This window comes from Neopsephotus bourkii, unplaced genomic scaffold (genome assembly GCF_033783945.1).
Source record: "Neopsephotus bourkii isolate Nb327-2 ecotype Australia unplaced genomic scaffold, CSIRO-AGI_Nbou_v1 NB_1423, whole genome shotgun sequence".
Taxonomy (NCBI): Eukaryota; Metazoa; Chordata; class Aves; order Psittaciformes; family Psittacidae; genus Neopsephotus; species Neopsephotus bourkii.
Window position 1 is genome coordinate 3,980,607 of NW_026901900.1, and position 22,248 is coordinate 4,002,854.

The following is a 22,248-nucleotide window of genomic DNA, read 5'->3' on the forward strand; positions in this document are numbered from 1 at the left end:
TGGTAAAAACAAGCTTCCATGCTGACAGTTATCTTCCAGGTTAAGTGGAAAGCCAAGAACTGTTGCTCAGGGTTTGACTAGATATGCATCAGTTTGATCACCTCCGAAACAGAAGGTGGCTGTTTCTCAGGAAAAATTGAGCAGATTCCTGAAGGAGAAGGGTATGTTGTCCAGGGGAGGGAGTTAAAAAGAAAGTTGCTAACTTTCTTTTTTCCCTAAAAGAAAAAGCTAGATGGTTTATAGCCTGTGGACTTGGAGAATTGGAGAAAGGTGGAAGGGTGATTGTGACAGGCTCTAAAACCAGTATCTCTATTAAATTTCATGCATTATCTTCTCAGCATGGGAATTGGAGTTTGTGATTAAATACCTTCAGTATAGATGTGGTAATGCTCATGATATCCACCTCGGGGTAGGTTTGTGTGCCCAAAAGCTTATCTCAGTTTTCAAAATCTACCAGTCATTGTATAGAAGATATGACTTATACCTGCTCACCTCCACCTCTCTTGCCTCTGTCCTTAAAGCACCACATCTCCAGCAAAACATTAATGGCAAATGAATGTTAACATTTCTTCTGTTTTCCTAGAAGCAAAACTACACTATAAACACTATAATACTATATATAATATTTTATGTAAGTTTCAAAATCCTTCAAGTGCAGAATACAGTATAAAAGCACAGTCTTCCTGATACAGCATTGCACCATTAACAGGACGGTTCTTCAAAGGTGGCTTGGAGAACAATCCCACAGCCAGCTTGGGCAGCGGGGGCTGTGCTTTAAGCCATGCTGTTTGTCATACCAGCATGTGTTTGAATGGATCCTGCTGCACTAAATTAGCCCCAACACTGATGTCATTTTGCTCTTACTGAAAACTAGCATCTGCAAGGTGCTAATGCTGCTGAAGAAGTATTAGATGTAGGATGGTCCCCACCACTGTAGCATCTGAGGGCTTCACGGAGTGTCTATCCATCTCATTCTTAAGTAAACAAGTACTGTCCTGCCTATTTGGGAAACACCAAGACTTTTTATCTGGGATTACAAGAATTGCATAGTGAACATAGAGTTAGTGGAGGAAGAAGACACTTTGTGAACCACTGAAACCAGCAGTTTCATATAGAAACCATTAGCATTTCAAAAAATGATCCCTAAAACATCTAGCCTGTATTTGAGCTACACACCCAGTGAAAAGTTTCATATAGCAAAAATGCATTTGCAAGTATGGAGACTGACAGGAAAGATCTTCTGGAAGAGCTGGCAAGCGTATCATGCCCCAAGAACTTGTTCTGTCCCTGTTTCCAAAATAGAATTTGACAAGTGGGAAACCTGATCTGTGCTTTTACAGCTTGTTAACCAACTTGTTCATAAAGCCAAATGCTTCATTGGCTTTGGAGGGAAAATGTTCTTTGCAAATATAAGTAAATTTTCTCTTTGCAGTTGGTCTGTTTGATCAGTTACTAAACGGATGCTCTGGCTTGCAGCTATGCACATACTAAGTGTTTGTCTTAGTTTTCATCTGCAGATCTGTAGTATGATGGTCAGTGCTCCCAGATGGTGTGTGCTGAGGGTACCTGCCTTCACTGAGGAGCTGTTCTTGGGCAGAGCATAGTGTTCATGGCATTTTGGACTAGCAGTCTGCATTCCCCTGGGAAACTCTGCTAGGGCCTGTCTGCAGTGAACATGATGCTCAACCTAGATGCTGCCTCACAAGATTTTATCTGCCTGCCTCCAGTGGGAAATGTGGACCAATTTACCTTACTGTCAGAGAGGAGATCAGAAGGAATCCTTTTTGAAGCAAGAATTGAAGATCTCCCAGTTTTCTGTCAAACACCTCCTAATCTCTATCAACAGCATAGGGACCCAAGAGAGAATGTCAAGTGCCATTTGGGAGCCATGCTTTGCTCATGGTACCAGTTCTTCTTTCTACTTGACATAGAGGTTATGTAGCAGTGACAGTTAGACAAACAGTTGAAGGTGGGCTACCCTGAATAAGAAACCTTGCTCCTCCCTGCCCACAATCCTGCAGGCTACAGTACACTTGAATAACTCAACACTTAGTTGCAGCAGGATAGGATTAGTGGCTCTCCACTGTTGGGAGATAGCAGTTTACTCCCTCTTCTTCCCAAGAGTAAGTAGTTCCTCTTATCTCTCTGACATCCTGGGTGAGTTTTGCCAGCAGGAACGAGGAGAGCAATTTGAGAAGACTGGTCCCAGAGACCACTTGTTAGATGTGCCATTGACACAAAGGTAGAAAAATCTGCATGTCCTTTGAAGAACACTGTTATAGTTTGGAATGATCTTCACAAAATGAAAGGAATGTCTCCAATTCAGGGGACACATAAATGGAAATGGGAGGCTGTGGTATGTAAGCAAAGTTTCATCTTTGAAGAAACACAAAGCAATGCTGCCATTCTGCTGCCTTAGTTGGAAAACAGCGAACAGTTTAGGTACTGCCCTCTAAGGAAGATGTGGACTAGCTGGAGAAAGTCCAGAGGAGCTCAGTAGATCAGAGGATTAGGAAATATGAGTTATGAAGAAACAGTGAAAGACTCAGTTTGTTTAGTCTAGAGAAGAGAAGACAGACAGAAGACATGATAACAGTCTTCAAATATGTGAAAGGATGCTTCAAAGACAAAGAATAAACTATTTTCCATGTCTTCTGGGAGACAGTGGGGCACTGGAATAGGTTGCCTGAGGAGTCTCCATCTTCTGGAGATCTTCAAGGGCTAGTTAGGCAAATATTTCTCAGAATTATTTTGACAGAGCTGGGGGGAGAGGGGAAGACCGAGGTAACCACTGTGCCCCCCACATCCTCTGATTATTTTACTGGAGGTCCCCAGGCTGGGAAACTCTGTTCTTAATGGATTATTCAATTTCTTACAGTTTTTTATTGCTAATGGACATTAGTTTTCTACAGTGTGGATAGAAACTTGATTTCTGAAAACATCACATACAACATAGAATGTAATCTTTATTACTGGCATCACCCAAGTTAGGTAGCATTACCCCAGCACACGGTGCAAAGTCAGTTCACTATGATGCTTACTCTTCCAACAGATCTCATGCCTTGAGGAGTTAAATGAAACAATAAAATTCCCTTGAAATAATCATGTTAGTGGAGATTTGAATGTGTCTTTATCTGTTAAAGAAACTATACAGTATCTGTCAAGTTTTTAGGTTAAGTGTTGTTCACCTTCAGCTATTTGTGCAGCCTGTGCTGCTGCTGTAGTGACCGTCCGTGTATCTGCTTTACTGTAAGTCTACATCAGTCATGATGAATGGCTATGTATATTGCAGGGTGGCAGGAAAATCTCCAGTGCAAACAGAAATCAGACAGGTTGGAGTGGCTCTGAAAGCTGCTGCATGGCTGAGGCTAAAAGTAGTCCAAGCCTGTTGATGTTAAATCCTCAGATGTAAAGAAAAAAACAGGTAGAATGTTTTCATCTAGGGCTGTAATGGTGACAGAAAGCAGCCACGCACCAACAGAATAAGGTTGTACCTCTTTGTAGCTGCCAGACCTACAAGCCTTATCTACATTTGCTTTTATTGCCCCAGATTTTCCACCACTGCTGCCAGCAGAGACAGTGGTGGGAAGTTTGAGCCCTCATGTGAATGAAATCATCATCCCTGAAGGAGAAATCACACATATGGCTGGCCATCTTGGTTGAGGAGAAGAAAAAGAAAGAGAGCAAAATATGGCTTACAGTTTGTCTGGTCTGTTCATTTCAGGATTGCTGGGGATACAGCGCTCAACAAAAACATCCATGAGTCAGTCAGCGCTCAGATCCGGAAGAACTTTGCAAAAAGCAAATGGAGAGTAAGTAACATATCCTCAGGGATGACACTTAGACACACAACTCTGCTAATGCAGCAGCCATACAACCACCCCTTCAGCATGCTAGTGTGCTCGTGGCCCAAAATTTTGGTCAAAATACTCAGCCCAGACTTAAGTTGAATGGTTCTACATGGGATAAGAAAGATGGGGAGAGACTTTTTAGCAGGGTTTGTTGTGATAGGATGAGGGATGATGGTTTCAAACTGAAAGAGGGGAGATTTAAATTGGATGTGAGGAAGAAATTCCTTTACAATGAGGGTGGTGAAACACCGGTACAGGTTGCCCAGAGAGGTGGTAGATGCACCATCCCTGAGAAATTCAAGGCCAGGCTGGACATAGTTCTGGGCAACCTGATCTAGTTGAAGATGTCCGTGATCATTGCAGGGGCATTTGACTGATGGCCTTTGAAGCACAAACACCAAAAAACAAACCCACAACCCAAAAAACCCACAACCCCCCACCCCACCACCCCACAAAAACCCAAAAAACCCCCCACCCACCCCCCCACCACAAAACCCCCACCCACACCCCCCAAAAAACACAAAACACCCCCAACCCCCCCAAACAAACCCACCCCACCCCAAAAACCCACCCCAACACACCCCCACCCCCACACCCCCCAAACACCCAAACACACAAACCAAAGTTCCTTCCAAGCTAAACTGTTCTATGATTCTGTATAAAGACAATGAAATAATGGGGCTGCTAAAGCACTCATTGTTATACGTGGAATTGGGGTCAGCACCACAGGACACATGACGCAATGCAGACCCCCCCATGTGTTGGTGCTGTGCAGAATGTGTTGAATATGACTTTCCTTGTAGGCAGCAGCATCCCAACCGAGTGCCAGAAGGGACAGCAGGGAGCAGGACCAGAGCAGAAATGTATATGGTTTGATATTGTTGCTTCTAGCTTAGAAACTAGAAATCGGGAAAGGTTTAAAAGGCAGAATCATAGAATCACAGATTGGTTTGGGTTGGAAGGGACCTTAAAGTTCGTCCAGTTCCAACCCCTGACACAGGCAGGGACACCTTCCACTAGAGCAGGTTGCTCTAAGCCCTGTCCAACCTGGCCTTGAACACTGCCAGGGATGGGGCAGCCGCAGCTTCTCTGGGCACCCTGTGCCAGCGCCTCAGCACCCTCACAGGGAAGAACTTCATAATTTCTAATCTAAATCTTCACTCTCTCAGGGTAAAGCCATTCCCCCTTGTCCTGTCCCTACATGCCCTTGTAAAAAGTCCCTCTCCAGGTTTCTTGTAGGCCTCCTTTAGGAACTGGAAGACTGTTACAAGGTCTCCCTGGATCCTTCTCTTCTTCAGGCTGATCAAGCCCAGCTCTCAGCCTGTCTCCAGAGCAAAGCTGCTCCAGCCCTCAGAGCATCTTCATGGCCCCCTCAAACAGGCCCACATCCCTCTTGTGTTGGGGGTCCTAGAGCTGAGCACCGGGGGAAGAATAATCAGATGATGTGCTCATTCACTTCTGCCAGCCTGATCAGCCGGCAGAGGAGCAGAAGCAGCCCTTCCACCTCCCATGTTGTTATCCTTCCTCTCTTGCTCTCTTCTCCCCAGCAAGCGTTTAATGCCACAGCCGTTGTGCGGCACATGAGGCGGCTACACCTCGGCAGCAGCCTGGACAGTGCCAGCGCCAGCGTCTCCAGCACCCTCAGCCTCGCCACACCACTTCCCGATGCAGCCACACGGAAAGATTGTGAGTAACCAACATCCCAGGAAAGCTCCCAAGGAAATTCACAGGATACCCGTTTTCCCCCTTTGACCCCCAGGCTGCAGTCCTCGCTGCCAGTTGATTTGGCTTTGTGCAAGCAGGTGTTTAAATCAGGGCTGAAAAGGAATAGAGGCCTTCAGTTTTAGCTGGACAGAAGTTTATGCACTAAAAAAATACAAGGTTTTAGCTGCTTTCAGTTTTTAGAGAAAAACATTGTTTCTTGTGAAGAAAAAAGGCTTTCACTTGGGAAAAAGACCCAGAAAAAGAAGTTCTGTATTTGGCTGAAAACTGAAAAAGTTTACTCAAACTGTTTATGGTTGAGTTTCCAGTATTATGATAAGACATTTTTCTGTAAAAATTGGCTCATTTTCCATTTCTGTTTACTATGGAGGAGACTGATCCTGCTAGGCTGAGCCAGCCTAAGCTCCTGTACGAAGAGGCTCATTTGTCTGAGCAGGACTCAGGCTCTGTACATCACAGTGGGACTTGGCCTCCTGCCTTGTTTGTTATATGCTGTAGTTGAGATGTGCAAGCTGCCCGATGGACTCTGGTGCTTGGGATATATGTTTTTTCTGGATGCCAGGGAAGGAGACATAAGGGATCATATGGAAAACAGAAATGTGTCTTTTGCAATGAAGCCTGTATAATCTCTGGCTTCTGAGCATTTCTTTTACTTCCTTCCATCCATCTGTAGACATTTTTATATCAAGAAATGGAGTGATGTGGACTTTACAATTAGAGGAGATTGTTTTAAGGTGCAGCAACAAAAAGGAATGCTAATAGCTTATGGAGTTGGAAGTCAGTACTTGCTTCACTGGGGACTGAACTGGTCATTTCTTTACTATACCCTGCGCTATTCTGGAGCTGAAAGCACCTGCTATTCGGGAAGGAGTTTGGATAGTGCTGCCTCTCCCCCACCTCTTGCCAATCTCTGCTCCTTGATGAGGACATGCCACCATCTGCAGTCCCCACAGCTCTTTATGGAAGCTGTGGTTTCTCTTCCTATCATGGGTACAGTTGGGGTGGGATCTGCCTTCTGGGTGCTGCACAAGAGGTTTTTGCCAGCCTGTGCTGTAGCTGAGCCAGAGGAGAGCCCCTTCCCTCTGCATCCTGGGCCTGATGGGGATTCATGCCCAGTGCCGTATCCTACAGCTGCTGCCAAAAAATCATCACTGTGCTCTTGGCACACATCTGGCACCTGCAAAGGAGTGATGCACTGCTGACCAGCCACAAAGCACGTCCAAACCATGCACTGGCAATGCAGCAATGTAGAAAACCCTTTACAGAAGAGAAACATGACTTTATTTTAGTCCCCGCTGCCGTGTGGCTAAGCTGAACCACAGTTAGGTCTAGAGCATCGATGGCATGCTTTGCTGTTAGACTAGTGGGTGATTAATCTCCATCCATCCATTTGATTAATCTCAAATGGTGTTAATTAATAGCTCTGAGTAGTACGAAGAGTAATGGAAAAACATCTGTGAACAAGAAGGGCGAGAACAGAACAAAGTGTGTTGAACCACTACAGAATCCAGCAGGTCTCTGTACAGAACCCTACTGTATTTTGCATTGATGGAGACATCAGCAAGCATAGAAAGGGTAAAACCAAATGTGTTAAGATAAGCTTTCTCATGTCAGAAACATGAGGCAGAAAAGTATCGAAAGATTTCCAAGCATCCCAGGTTAAGACCAGCTTGGCAGACAGTACAGAAGAGCTTCCCTTCCTCAAAGTAACCAGAGTTGCTGGAGCCTTTGAGAACTAGTGAGAAGAGCTAGCAGCAAATACAGGAGTGACATTAAGAGGGAGCTGACATATCAAAAGCAGTCCACCAAGTACCTCCTGTTGAGAGGATTCTGAGGTCTCTGTCCTGCCTCTTTCTTTCTCAGTGATTTTCTCTGGGGACAGATTTCTTGCACAAGACAGATCCCATGTGGCAAGTTACACAAAACATCTGTGCCACCATTATAAAATACAATGCTGCCTAATGTTATTAATAGGCATTTAATGAGCTCTCCAAATCATTTCAGATGCAGTAATTTCAAACCATTGAAGACAATTAAATACAGCTTTCGCCTGAGAGTAGGTTATGTCAGGCTGCATCCTAATTCTGTTCTCTGTATTAGGGCAAAGCAAAGATGACGCATTAGGCTGGATTATGCTACCTGTCAAGAAAGTGTAAGTGAATCAGTCAGGAATTCTCAAGTGTATTGGCCTTATTCTCTGCCTGAGCTTGATTTATTCTATTAAGACATGATTGGACTGGCTAGGTTAATTACAGGACCTAGATCTCTTGTGTTTTTAAGGTAATAGATAAATTGCAACGTGAAGCCAAGTTGTCAAATGTCAAAACTGCTGGGAAGCAGAATGTTCACTAGTGTAGGTACCACATAGTCAGCCCTGAGGTTGAAATGCAACATTGAAGCATGGAAAAGTAGTTAAAAGTCATAACAAGCACCAAGAAATCCTAAGTAGTCAAGGGGCCATATCAAACTCCAGTCCAATAACATATTAATGTACTTTTCATCTTGCCCTTTATTCACTAGGAAAAATGAACTGTATTTCTAATCGTTGTGAGCCTGCATCTTATCAGAGCAAGGTGACTGTGCCAGGTCTCCCATTCAGCAGCTTTTCTTGCACCAGAGCTACCTTTGCACATCAGTGCCTTGAAGGCTGCTAAACTGCATGAAGAGCTGCATGTGCTAGCAAGGTCTAAGGATCATCTCTGTGGGGTCTCTACACCTGCTGGGAGAGGGGCAGCTCACCTGCAGAAAGCTCTAGTAATGATGTATTTTATTTCTCTTCATTAACGCTGACATGCTGGGGTAGCAGGATCTTGAATCTGTCATTCAAAACTCAGCTTGCATTGGGTTTTCAGGGATTATGCTTTGGAGGGGTTTGGTTTTTAGAGAGCTGTGGTGAGGGGTCCATAGGAAGTGGACACTTTCTATAAATGTTTTAGTTTTGCTAAAACCCCTTCTTTTCATAGAAAAATATCGGTAAGAAGTCTTTGATGAGTTCAAAAGGAACTGCCTGGGCAAATTATGAGTCCAGATACTCAACCTACATCAACCTACATACCTTAGCTGGAAATCCTGGAGAAATACCAGCAAAACCTGGAGTAACATAAGCTGTTGCTAGAATAATGCACAGGTCCCACAGATTTACATTCCTTTTAGCTTTACTGGGACTCAGAAGTGAATTTGACCCACTGTACCTTTTTATCAGCAGCTTTCCACGATGCCTGGGGAATTTTCTTTAGTCCAGGTGCACAGTCTGTTCGTTTAGCTAGATGGCCATGATGAGAAGTTTAACCATCTTTAGCAGGCCCACAAGAATTATTCTAAGCACTAGAATGCCGGAGGGATTGCTGAATCCCACAACTCTTTGTCTTCAGCCCCAGAAATGTGGAATCAGTCTGGATGAACTCGTACCAAAGTGGACATGTATTCATTGCGACATGCATACAACTGCTGGTGGTGACAGTAGGTGAATGGCCATTGGGCTAGGAGGGCAGAAGATGCCCCATGGATGTACCCAGCCAAGCCATCGCTGCAGGAAGAGATGGAGTGCCATCTCCATCTGCGGTCCCCTCTGCTCTGTAGCCTGCTACGAAAGAAACTCAGCTTTCCCACCTCCAACCGTAACATTTCTAACTGTGTTTCTGGCTTTCCTTTTAGGTATGTCTCCATCCACTCTCTGTAGTTTTGTTTCATCTGCTTCTTCAGGCGTTTCTGCGGTAGGAGGGGACCGGAGACCCAGACCCACCACAGTGACCACAGTGCACACAGGGAGCAAGTGAGAGCCGGGGCGGCGAGGAGCAGGCAGGCAGCGGGGCTGGCAGGTTGCCCCTGCACATCCCACCCTGCGGTGCTCGCTCTGCGAAGGACTAGAAGAAAGAAGATTTTTTATGGCCATATTTTATACTGCAAATTCTGAAATGTTTCATTTATCACAAACTGCAATGACTCCAGGGGGAACGGATCTAACAGTCTCTGGTGCTGTACATATATATACATATATATATAAATATATATATATGTGAGTCTAGTGATGTTCTAACCAATGAACACTCATTCTTCTCCCCAGTGATTTACTCTTTTTCTCAGTGTAGGTAACAGTATATGTTGTATTTTTTTTTCCATTAACTACAAACATCTCAACTGGATTATTTAAATAGAGATACTTTTCTGAGCATTATATTTTTTTTTTCTTTTAAAAAGTACTTCCAGTAATGTCCCTCCTTCCACTTTGCTGGAGGATAGGCTATTTCTGTAGGTAGGAATTGATGTTACCTTTGCAACATGGGAGGATTTCAATGGCATGCCATTTCTTGCTCCTCAGATTGGGCTGTAAATCTGGCTTCAGCAGAGCTGTTACTGTTCAGATTAAAGAACTGCAGATTTCCCTCCCCTCCTCCTTCTTGAAAGCCATGGTGAGAGTTAAATTGCCACCAGCTGGGGGCTAGCTCATCTTTGGCCTCATTCCTGTAGTGCTGGAGATCTGCAGCACCCTTGTTTCAGCAGAGGGGCAGGTACATGGTACCAGTCAGGAGCCAACCAGAGCTGAGCAAAAGAAATGAGAGAGCGCAGTCTCATCCTACAGCTCCTGTCTCCTCCGAGTCACTGTGAGTTATGGGCAGGGTGAAAGAAAAGGAAGATGTGAGGCCTAGAGCCTTATTCATCCCCTGCCACTGACTCATTTGCCCTCCAGCAAGACATTTAATTCACCATTCTCCTCCCAGCCTGGCCTCTGGTATGGGGCACTTCCAGTCCGAGGGCTCAACACCAGAGGTGCTGAGCACCTGCAGCTCCTCAGGGCTTTGCCTGGCATTGCTGATGCTCAGCACCTCCCAGAGAGGCCAAAACTGGGTGTTGAAACCAAACAGAAAACTTTGGACCTCCATCTCTGTGTGCCTGGTTTCACCCCCAGGAGAGGGGAGATGCTTGCACCCCTCTGTGAAGCACTGGCAGGTTCTTGGATGCACAGTGCAGTATCTGGTGTAGCATTTCTCCATCACGCCTAAGGCTGTCTGGGGGCTGTCAAGGAGCACTGAGCAGGACCTCAGCCAAAAGGCTTGGGCACATGCAGGGGCAGTGGTGGCACTGCCTCCTCCTCCTCCCTGGAAGCTCATAGACAAAAGCAAGCTCAACTTCCTTGTTAATGACTGGGTACATGCAATTCCCAGGCTCCGTGTGCTGGTGCATCGGCTAGGAACAGCCGCTGTAACTGTCATGCAGCCACTCATTAAAGCAGCATGAAACAGAAAGGAGAGAAAAATCTGCCCAGAAAGGCTCCAGGTTACTTCTACACCATTCCCAGCTGTGGTTTTCTTTCGGGAAGGGAGGCAGGCAGCTGAGGCAGGAACCCTTCCCTGGCCACTGTGAGCCTCTTGCACCCCGAACAGGTCCATCCTGTGCCATTCCCTGCAGCATGCTCTATTGCCATGATTGTCTCATTTATCCTGCACAAGAAATTGAGAAAGTCAACCATAGACACAGCTGAATATATTAGGCAGTAGTGACCATGCTGGGAAAAGATAAGATAAGCATTTTTCACTGAAACTTCAAAATCCTGCTTCAGCTTCAGTCAGTTGGCCTGAACTGGCAGATCCAGGATTTCATCTGTCTCACTTTGAGTGCTGAAAGCTGGAAAAGCAGGTGGCAGTGAGCACTGAAAGCCAGTCCTTTCATGCCACTTACACCTGTTGAACCAAATAGATCTCAGCTGCTCCCCACTTTCAGGGGGCTGTGGCACATCTGAGTGAGCCCCTGGGAGCCCCAGTTGCCCCCCACCATGTTGCAGGTGGCATGGATGCTCACGCAGAAAGGTTTCAACTTCAACTTCTTCACCTCAGAGCAGCCTTCCAGTATCTGAAGGGGGCCTATAAGGACGCTGGAGAGGGGCTCTTCACTAGGGACTGTAGTGATAGGGCAAGGGGTGATGGTTTTATATTTAAACAGGGGAAGTTCAGGTTAGATATAAGTAAGAAATTCTTTACTGTGAGGGTGGTGAGGCACTGGAACAGGTTGCCCAAAGAAGTGGTAAATGCTCCATTCCTGGCAGCGTTCAAGGCCAGGTTGGACAGAGCCTTGGGTGGCATGGTTTAGTGTGAGGCGTTCCTGCCCATAGCAAGGGATAGCTGGAACTGGATGAGCTTAAGGTCCTTTCCAGCCCTACCATTCTATGATTCTATGTGGGAGCACCTCACTGACGATGAAGTCAGGAGCCACTTTATTTTGCCAGGCTCAGTAAGGAAGGTTTAGTTTAGGAGAGTCTCCTATCCCCAAAAATTCAAGTTAGTTTGAAACCCCATGATTTTGTAAGCCCAGCTGGCCCTATTCTGCTCCAGTTGCAGGGATGTGATTAGGCAGTCTCCCAGTTTAGCATCAGTGGAGTTCCCCATGTTTACACATGAGCAACCAAAAGCAGGATTTGGTTAGCCAATAATTTGTCATTTTAGAGTGGTTTTAAAGATTCAGGTTCAAGCATTTCCTCTTTGCTTTCTCTTCTGAAATCTGAGGTCTGGTTTGAACTTGACGCAGTTGCTGAGGCCTCTAATCAAAATACAGCCTCCAAATGTATCTTGCAGGAAAAAAGGAAAGCAAATGTATTTCCATCTGCAAAACAAAGAGCAGTGATGGAAGCAAAGGCAGACACGCTGTCCTGCAGATGCGGAGGGCTTGTTCCCATATGCTATGCTGCCCCTCCTTGCTGGATGCTTCCCTTGGTTTTTATTAGGAGAGTATTCTTGCCTTCCACACTTGGATTTAGAGTGATTTCTCTTCCCTCCTGCAAGTAATATTCTGCCTTAGCTGTGTAATTTATCGTCACTCTCTTTGGCTTTCTATCAACTGCTGGGATCTTAAGACAAGAAACAGAAGCACTTAAAAGCAAAATTACTTCTTTCTGCTACAGTTTGGGTGGTGGGAAGCTCTGCTTTTATATCAGTGAAACACATCTGGAATCCTCACTGGAGTTCACCAAATGCTTAGAGATCTCTCCATTGAGTCCTGAAGTATCTCTTGGTTAAAACTTCTTAGTTTAAGTCTGGGTAAATCTGTTAACTGCACCCAGGCCTGATTTATGTAAGGGGCAGAACAAACACTCCAGCATTGCTTGCCAGGGATGCTCCAGTGCTGTTGTGTGTCCTTCCCTTGCTCCAACACCTCTGCTCAGCCACTCTCACACACAAATGCTAAGCCACGAGTCAATAGCGTATGCATGTGGTGAAAGGGCTAATAGCCCCAAAGGAGAAGATTCAAATCAAATCCCCAGCTGGCCTTGTCATGAAGGTGCACGTAGAAAAATCCCTCTGGGCTCTTTCCCAATGGACCATCCTACTAAACTGTGTGTGATTTACTCCTCACATAGAAGGAAGAAGTTCTTTACTGTGAGGGTGGTGAGGCACTGGAATGGGTTGCCCAGGGAGGTTGTGAATGCTCCATCCCTGGCAGTGTTCAAGGCCAGGTTGGACAGAGCTTGAGTGCCATGGTCTAGTGTGAGGCATTCCTGCCCATGGTGGGGGGATTGGAACTGGATGATCTTAAGGTCCTTTCCAGACCAAACCATTCTGTGATTCACATGAGGACTTCAGCCTGGGCTCACCTGTCTGTTACCCTTCCCTGCTTTACTTTACTGGTACCAATGTGCTTTTCCTTTGTAACTCATTTTCCTCAGCTCCTTCCCCTTCTTTTTCTTTGCTTGCAGCTTTGATTGTTGATTTTTACCTCCAGAGTCACAGAGGCCATCTCTGATGCCAACAGCAGTGCACTTGCTGGGAAAGCAAACAAGCAAACCAAAATCCAGAAAACCTCCAGCTGGCCCCTTAGCCTGCAGAAGAAGTTGTGAGGACAGGCTGCCCGTGTGAACTCTGCGAGCTGAAAGTCAGTATTGTAGTGGCAGGGGCTTCTGCTGATGATTTTGCATGTGACTTCATTCCCAGTACATCCTAACTTTCTGCTGGATCACCCCTTCTGCAGCACGGAATGGATATCGGCCCCATGGCACGGCTAAGTGGGGAAGTAGGAGTATAAGGAAAACCTGCCAGTGATGCTTTCCTGAGACTGTGTTACTCTGATGGTGATGTTTTCTTTTGTCCTGGTTGCTACTGCAGAGGTTCCATTAGAGTAGTGGGTACAGAAAAAAAAAAGTAGGATTTTACCTATGCCTTGTGTGTCTGTTATGGTTGTGGTGCTGAATAAAACCAAGCAGTGATAGAGGTTCATTCTTGAAATGAATAAAACAACAGAAAGGGTGTCAGCCCACTGGTAGGCATCTCCACGTAGTTCTGCAGTAGGCACTAGTGGTTTCCACTGTGTATGTGTCCCCCATACCTCCACAGCAATTGACCATATTCTTCTCACCTGCCTGGCCCTGAGGGACTTTGAGGCTTGTCCAAAGCTTTTCCCAGCCCCAGGAGCCAACACAGCCCTTGATCTATGACTTTTCTCCTCAGATCCTCTGCAAACCAGAACATGGACCTCCAGGGTGCCCTAGAAATGCAGTGGAGCTGATCCTGAGGCTTCCCCTTCCTTAAGTGTGACCATATTTTTAGGGAAACAAATCTCCAAGGAAAGACAGATCGCTTCCAGCTATTGGCAGCCAGTGAGAGTATTGTCCTTTGATCTGAACTTGGCATTGGCTGGATCAGATGTATGGAAACCTGTGCTGTTATTTCCCCCTGTGGTAACAGCTCCAGGCCTGAGCAGCACTGGGTGAGCACTGCATAAAACCACCAGACTGACTTTGCCAACAAGATCATGCAGACTGTAACCTGTTGCTTTTGCTCCTTCCAAAGAGCCAGGGGATTCATCTACTGGCAAAATAACAGTTTCTAGACTGAGCCCTGAGGTGCAAAAGTAGCTTCCTTTCAGTGTATGGAATTCAGTGGGATTATTTGCGTTCTTTATCCCATACGTATTTATCCATCTGAATTGGGGCCTGAATGCATCCCAGAAATTATTCATGGGAAGGGAGTTTTGCCTTCATTATCATGCTTATTTGCACCAGAAACTTAATGCTAAGTGTTACACTCATTCAAGCAAAAAGTGGAAACACACAGAGAAATGCTGGTATCCAAGGAAAACAGCATCAAAACCAAGCGTTAGAGGATTAGTTGGCAGATCCCTGCCAGCAACGGCTGAGTGAGGAAACAGCAACCTGCTCACAAACGTTGCATGAACAGTTTCCCCTGGTCAATCAGGCATTCCATATTTCTGGCCCAGCAGCAAGTTTTACACAATCCCTGTAATTTTACCCTGCATCCCTGCAGCTGAGTCCTGCCTTCCCATCCTGTCCGCTGGGGTGGTTTGGTCTCTGTGACACATGTGTGCATGTATGTGTGTGTGTGCATGTATGTGTGTGTGTGCGCGTTGTGGCCCCAGGGATGACAGATCCCTCCGGTGGGAGATCAGGAGTTGGTTCAGGGTTTTTGGCTTGACTTTGCATGGTTGGGTCAAAGCTGTGTAAATAGTGTTTGTAGTGCAGGATAAAGGATCTGTAGCCCAGACTCTGGTTTTCGAGACCCCTTCCCACCACGAACTGTGCCACTGGTTTGTTCAGGTAGCCATTTTTTAGCCCCTCTTCATAAATGATAAGGTCAGAAGAGTGGCTCTTGCATTTTTTCCATGCTCCAGAGTGGAATCAGGGCATGTATGCTCACAAGCATTGTGAAAAGAATCACTGCTGAACTAATGATGACATCAAATGTCCAATAAATGCATGATACTGCACTGCATGTATTAAACTGCTGTTCACTGTTTCTGTATTTCCCAAGCCTTTTCTTTATTCACCTTCAACCCAACCTTTTCTTCGAGGGGTTTACTTCTACGTTTTGCTTTTAAATGACTCAATGTATCTGTAACTCAAAATCCATCTTTAAGTTTGAGTAAATGCAAAAGCTGATGTTTTGTAAACAAGATACTGCGAAGCCTGGTAATGTATCTTGTCTTTCTGTTGAATGCTCTGCAGCAAGTACAGGAAGAGTAACCACCCAGAGCAGCTTAAAACTATGCAGCAGTCATGTACACATGTCTAGAAACAAGAGTCGGGGAGGGGAGGTTCCTTTTTTGAATATAATGCTTAAAAACTTGATCTACATCAAGAATTCCTTCCTTGGGCTGCTAATGCTCAGGATTACCAAGAAGCATGTTGGTGTGTCTGTTTCCTCTTTTTTCCTTTGTCTTGTTTTTCTTAGTCAGAATTTAGACTGGTCCACTGAATTCTTAGTATTCTTTCTCTTCCTACAGGATAGTTCTTTCTCACCTGTTGCAGAATGAACTGCGTTTTGGGGACCAAGATGCTGTGATTCTTTGCCCACAGAAAAGAGGGCAGAGAGCTGAGCTAATTATGCCATCCTTTCCAAAGCATCACCACTGAGACACTAGCATTTGATCCTTGAACCTCCACATAGTGCCACCATTTATCCATGGAAGTGTTTGGTATGGTATTTTTCTTTCTTCCACATGTCCTTGCCTCCTCTTTCCTTAATTGTTGACACATTTTCATTTGTGCTGATCTTCCTAAGGCAGGGTACAGGATGGCCACATGATACTTACTTGTAGTAGCTCTGGCCCAATCCTCTCATGGGTATCAGCAGGGCATTGGTCCCAGCTCCTAAGTGGTTGCTGTGTTAGTGTGGGAAAGACTCAAGTTCCCAGTACTCAAAGCAGAGTCATCTGAAAGGGCTGCAAAATTGCTCTGGATTCTTGGCAAGGACATGACAGGCAGCAGGGCTGGAGAGAAAGCATCATACTGGTGTCATAGGGAGCAAGTATCAGTCCTTGGGAATTATGCAAGGGACTACTCCATGGTGGCTGAAAGCACCAAGAAGCCTTGAGCCCACCTTCAAGGCTGGTGCTCAGCCAGGATGCTGTACCATTGCAGAAGCACTACATGGCAGAATGAAAATCATCATTATTAATGGCTGTAAATCAGCCTGAGTTCAGACTGCTGAGGCAGCACGTGATGCAGGGCTCCATGAAGAGGTGGATGTGTGCTGTGGTTCTGGGTGGGTGGGAGCTCCGAGGGGTGTGCTCAGAATAGCTCTGAGCTTTTCCATCCGCCACCCGCATCCCCTGAGCCAGCATGGCGTCACTCATGCTATGTCTTACTGGATCAAGCTGTAGCATGACCCCCAAAATGAAGAGCGTGGAAGGTTGTAGCTCAGTAGGAGATACAGTGTGACTCATGTTTCTGGTCAACACAATGTCAGTGTCCTGTTGTACACTGGCCTCTAGTTAAGAAACAGCATTTTGGTCAGTTTGGATATTTTTTAAACAGATAATTTGATTTGGGTCAGCAAACAATGAATAAAAGCCTGGTCTGCCCAGAGTAGTGACTCCCCAGATACCCCCAACAGCAAAACATTCTGGTTTCACTCAATGAAAATGCAAGCATGTTCTCTACAAAGGCTTAAATCTTAATCAAGGAATGTCAGTGTGCCTAATATTGCAGGTCTTGTGATTGATACAATTTCATAACAGCATCCATGTCCAAAAAGAAGGGAGAATGTGTATTTACTCCATGCATGTTTTAAGGCATCGCAAAAGTTTTATCTGCATAATGAGTTTGCAATACTGCAAATTGTTAATGGGGCTACGTCGCAAGTGGTTCTCTGCCTTGACAATCATGTATACATATCGAGATTTCTATCATGATGACAATTTAAAGGGATGAGTAATTGTTTTCCTCCAATAAATCCAATTAAATCACCTTGATGTGAAGTCTGATGTTTTTTAGTGCTTGAGCCTCCATCCACATGCAAGAAAAGGAGTGAATCATTCCTATGGCTGCTCCATTGCTCCATTGTGTTTTATGCAACAATGTCCCTTCGTATCCCAAAGGAGGGTAGTGAGACTATTTTCTCCCCAGTTCACTCCATAGGGAAACGGATAAAACAGATTTTTCCCTTCAGGTGTTTCATAAAGCTGCTGTTGGAAATGATGCTGAGTGTCAGCATATGGAGATGTGCCTGTCTCCTGGGCATTAAGAGTGTCTGTGTGGGTCTAGGGAAAGGAGATGCAGTTGTTGGAGATTGCCTGTGCCTTTGAGCTGGTCGTGGTGACTTACACAGCCTGTGGTGGGAATCATGAAAGGAGGCAGGATCTGTGCTAGTGTTTCCAAGCCCCTTTGCATTCAGCAGTGGGCTCCAAATGCTGTTGTGTGTGCTCCATCATGGGCTTTGTTTTCCTTCAACTATGTTCCCAAGTGTGTTATGACTTGCTTTTTTATGTTTCCCTCTTATTTAAATTTTCCCCACTTTCATTTCTGCTTTCCTGGCTGTCACTCACTGGCACACAGGAATTCCTTCCCCTTTAAAAATAGCTGGAAAAATCACTACACCCAGACAAGTGTCGTTGGGCACACAGCAGGGAGGTGGGCCCATGCTTGAGGTCAAAGCCAGGTGATTTTTAGGCATCTGGTTCACTAACAGAGCTGAAACAAGCAACAGTGATAATGGGCAACTCACAGCAATAAAAAGGTAAACGACTTCTATAGTTTTTTACAATGTAAATGAAGAAACAACCACCAGAACCAATCTGATTACTATTTCAGAGCTGTGGTATGCAGCTGTGGCCGTAGAACTAAGATTAGATGCTGGGCTGTGCCAGAAGGGAGATGACCTCTCGTTTTGCTCTGGAAAAACACATCCACGGGAAGCTACATCTTTGGAAAAGCACATCCATGTACAAAAAGACTGGCAGGGAGTGTGCTGAAGGCAGAGTGTGACACTGAATTCTGACCATTCCTTCATATTCAGGACTATACTCTCACCTGTGTTAAGTCTGTTTGGTTCAAATTCTCCCTGTTTGGCTCAAGTTCTGCAGTCTCATGGTAGTTGAAGGTCTATCCCACATTTCACTATGAAATTAAAATCTCAGCCAGGAAAACCTTCTCTTGTCCTGATTTTACAGTCAGGAGCTCCTCTGTAGGCTCAGTGGTCACCCAGTGTGCACTAAACTTTTCCTAGATTCCAGTGAGACAGGGCAGAAGACCACAGGACCACTGAAATCCTGGTGCTCCAAGATGGGCTCTTGATGTCATGTTCAGTATTTAGTTGATCTTTGTGTTTTCTTCACTGTTACAAGCTCAGGAGCAAATCAGATAAAACATCAGTACAGAGAAGCCAAAGGGACAAGACCAAGATGTAGCTACAGAAAATACACTTGCAACCTCATGAAGATCCACAGACATGTTTGCAATGAAGGGAAGGGAACAGTCCTTATTTTGAGATTTTCTGGGTGTTGGTATACACTGAGGCTCTTGCTTATGCCATACCTCAGTCTTTCTTCATGCTATACCAAGATCATTTCTCAGCTCCCTTGCTCTTAGACACTATCCCTTAGCAGAACCAGGGCTCCAATGGGCATCATTAGGCTATGGGCAGCTCTTTCACAGTCAAGAGCTTTGCATGAGTGACAGCTGTTGAAGCAGAGCATATACAGGTGCCCAACTTCAAAGACCATCCAACCTGAGCAAGGATAGACCCCCTGTGGTTTAGGACCCTCATGGCCAGGTGATGCTGAGGGGAGACATTCTGCACACCACTTGTTTCCTTGCAGTGGACACAGTGCTACCGTTTGTCTGGTTATGGCTACACAGAATTTCATCCTTAAAGCAAAGCCTATTCCCAAGTATATCTGTGCATCCACAAAACCATATTTTCAAGTATGATTTTGTGAGGATCCATTTGGAGAATTCATGAGGAGAGAACAAGGACCTGCACTGCCCCAACACAATCCCAGCACACTGTGAGCTGCCACAGGGACAAAGGGGACATGCTGTTCCTATTGTATTACTCTTCCTCCCACCTCTGGACAACTCTCAGGGAAAAGGTCCACCTTCATAGCTGTGAATGTGGCCTGCCCAGCACATCTGAGTCCCTGTTTTGGTGGGGCTTCTCAACAATGCTGGATTACTGTGATGATAACCATGTGATGATAACTGTGGGGGTGGGCAAGAAGGACCATCTGGATCAGCACTGCAAGTATTCAATTGAGTATTTCCAGATTGTTTGGCATTTGGGCTCTCTGGATTACATCGGAATAAATTCCTGACTTCCAAACTCTGTTTACTTATCCTGAATTCAAAAGTTTCCTTTTTTTTTTTTTTTTTTAAATATCCTTGCATTTTTTCATTTTGTACTTGAAATACTCTGATAAAGTTGTAGTCAATTAATGGTTCATTTACCTTCTTTATGAAAGTGTTTTCTTTAAGGAAACTAATAATAACAGAACTGAGAGGCAATTTGGTGTTCCCATCAAACTCACAAGCTATGTGTTTTCTTTGGCACCATGTAGGCTTTTGTATGTTTTCCATTTTCTTTCTTTAGGGCAGAAGGAAGAGCTATGTTCACATCCATGCCTCAGCTTGCAGTCTAGCAGTGACCAAAAATGCATAATACATTTCAAACACACACTTTCTGCTAGGTGCCAGCTAGGCAGGCACCCTCCATACTGGAAAGTCACAGATCACAGTTGTAGCAGAGCTCAAAGCAGCATCTGAGCTGTAACTTTCTCTCCCAGTCTCTGATCAACCACAGCTCAGCACAGCACCTAAGTGAAGGTCAGTATGGGTTTATCATGATTAACTCTGGTGGCACAGTTTTTCCCCACGGTGGATCAGGGATCTTAGGTGCTGTGCTGAGCTGCGTTGGATCAGATACTGGGATGGAAAGTGTAACTTTGGTGATGGGAGTTGATGAATAAACTCCTGTTCTCAAAAGATAGAACATAGGTATGCGATGGACACATACTAGAGTTGTAATATACGTAATACCATACAATGCCATTTACTAGTACAGTATATATTATACTAGATTATACTATCATAATATCTCTGTCAGACCAAAGCATAGGGACAACATGGCATAAACTGAAGATTTGGGACTAGGCTACTACGTCTTTTGAGTACTCAGAACAGTAGGATTTTACCATGTATTTCAAGTGTGGAAAGAAGAAAGAGGACAAGCTTTCACGTACTTTTTGGTCACAATATTTAGAGAAGGAATTCAGCTATGATGAGGCTAGGACTGAATTCTTAAGACAGTGTTTAACTTCACTGCCACCAAACATGTCAACACCAGAGTCCACTGCTGAATCAACTTACTCTCTGGTCATGGGCTTCACCCGTCCAGGGCAACATTTACCAAGCCTTTGCTAATAAATCCAAATAGTTAAATCCAGGTTAGTTAAACAACAAAAGAGGAATTCAGATTTTCCTTTAAACCTTCACCCTCTGTTTTCCTTTTTTTTCTATGGAGAAAATGATCATCTGTGCAAATATGTGTTGATAAAGTCAGCAGTCTACATGCTTTCCTGAAGGAAAACTTGCCACAACACTGCTAGAGCATCATTTGGGGTAGAGAAGTCACATTATGCAGCAGGTGCCACATGTTTTGAGTTTACCAATGGTTCACATTAAATCTATGGACAGATCCAAATGTTCAGCAATTCCACTGGAAGAAAAACACCTTCAAGCTGGGGTTAAAGAATGATTTGTTAGCAGGACATTGGGGGGCTTTATTTACCTGTGCAAATAAGGTGGTGACAGATGATGAGATGATTTAGCTCCAAATGTGGCTGAAGAGATGGGCAAGGTTCTGACACTTGTGCTTGGTAGTCACCATGTCCAGGGCTACACAGGGCTAGCACATGGCCTGGGAGGTCTGTTTTGCTGTGCACCCAAGCAGTGCTCACCAGCAGGCAGATGGATCTGTATCGGGCTGTGCCCATCACTACAAAGTTGGTTCTAATAGGATGAGCTGGGGATGTCAATTGGAAAGTATTTCATTCTTTAAGTTCTCCTGTGGCAATTTTAATACAGTAATTCTGTTTAGCATCAGCCTCATAACTTGTTTTGATTATCTATGTCCTTATGGTGGTGATTTAAGCCTACTGATTTATTGATTCAGTCTTAATTGGGTCCTGAAGTGGGTCATTGCATCGTTCTATCTTTAATTGCTTTAATGAAAGTCTAGCAAATTAGGCTGGTAATATGATTGCTTAGAGGGATTTTCGCCTGTTCGTGCTTCTTAATGAAATCCACAAAAAGTGAAAAGGGAATGAGCTTATCCTACTGAATTGCCACTTGTATCATGGAGGCTGACTGAAACTCAGAAAATCAACCTGCAGTGTCGTTCTTCCTCCAAAAACATGGCTCACTAAAAGAAAATTTAGCACATCAGAAAACAGAAAAAGAATGGATGGAAGAAAATAGCAAACTGTGAAACTAAAACCTGGGTTCCAGTTCCTGCCTTTGATGTTTCCTTTGACTTTGCATGCAAGTAATTTAGGAGACAACCTAAAAACCTACTTAGATCCCAAAAATGAACTTCAGCCCAATGCTACAGCACTCCCTGGAAATCCCTCCTGCTCTGGTAGCCCAAATCTCTGTGGGTTTTTAGGTCTTTTTCATGTCACAAAAAGTTTCTGTCTCTTCTTTCCCAGCAGCCTGGTGCCCAGATGAACGTTTTGGGCAGAAAACTCAGCAGTACCTGTGAAAAGGGTCATTTTCTCTCTCCTGTCTTCCATGGCATCCTGCCTATTGCCTGCACAGGTCCTTACAACCTCTTTCCCCACTGGATTTCCAGCAAGGCTGCTGCATCTGCAATGCATTTCCTACCCACTGGGCTAATGAGCTGTGTGTTGCCAAAGCAGCCTGTAACTTCTTAATGTCCCCCTGATTTATGGCTGGAAA

General features: G+C 44.9%; 1 protein-coding gene across 4 annotated transcripts in view; it reads left to right on the forward strand.

Annotated features, from left to right (window-relative positions):
* Positions 1-13,766, forward strand: part of CAMK1D (calcium/calmodulin dependent protein kinase ID) — a 219,777-nt gene extending 206,011 nt beyond the window's left edge. For 2 of the 4 annotated variants that reach the window (XM_061368110.1, XM_061368113.1), the window contains 3 exons: positions 3,725-3,812; positions 5,399-5,537; positions 9,228-9,740. In XM_061368110.1, the coding sequence (XP_061224094.1) occupies positions 3,725-3,812; positions 5,399-5,537; positions 9,228-9,349 (349 nt within the window). In that variant the 3' untranslated portion in view covers positions 9,350-9,740. Of the gene's footprint in view, positions 1-3,724; positions 3,813-5,398; positions 5,538-9,227; positions 9,741-13,257 lie in introns of those variants that run through there. The other 2 variants (XM_061368111.1, XM_061368112.1) reach the window with 2 other exon arrangements.
* Positions 13,767-22,248: the final 8,482 nt, after the last annotated feature.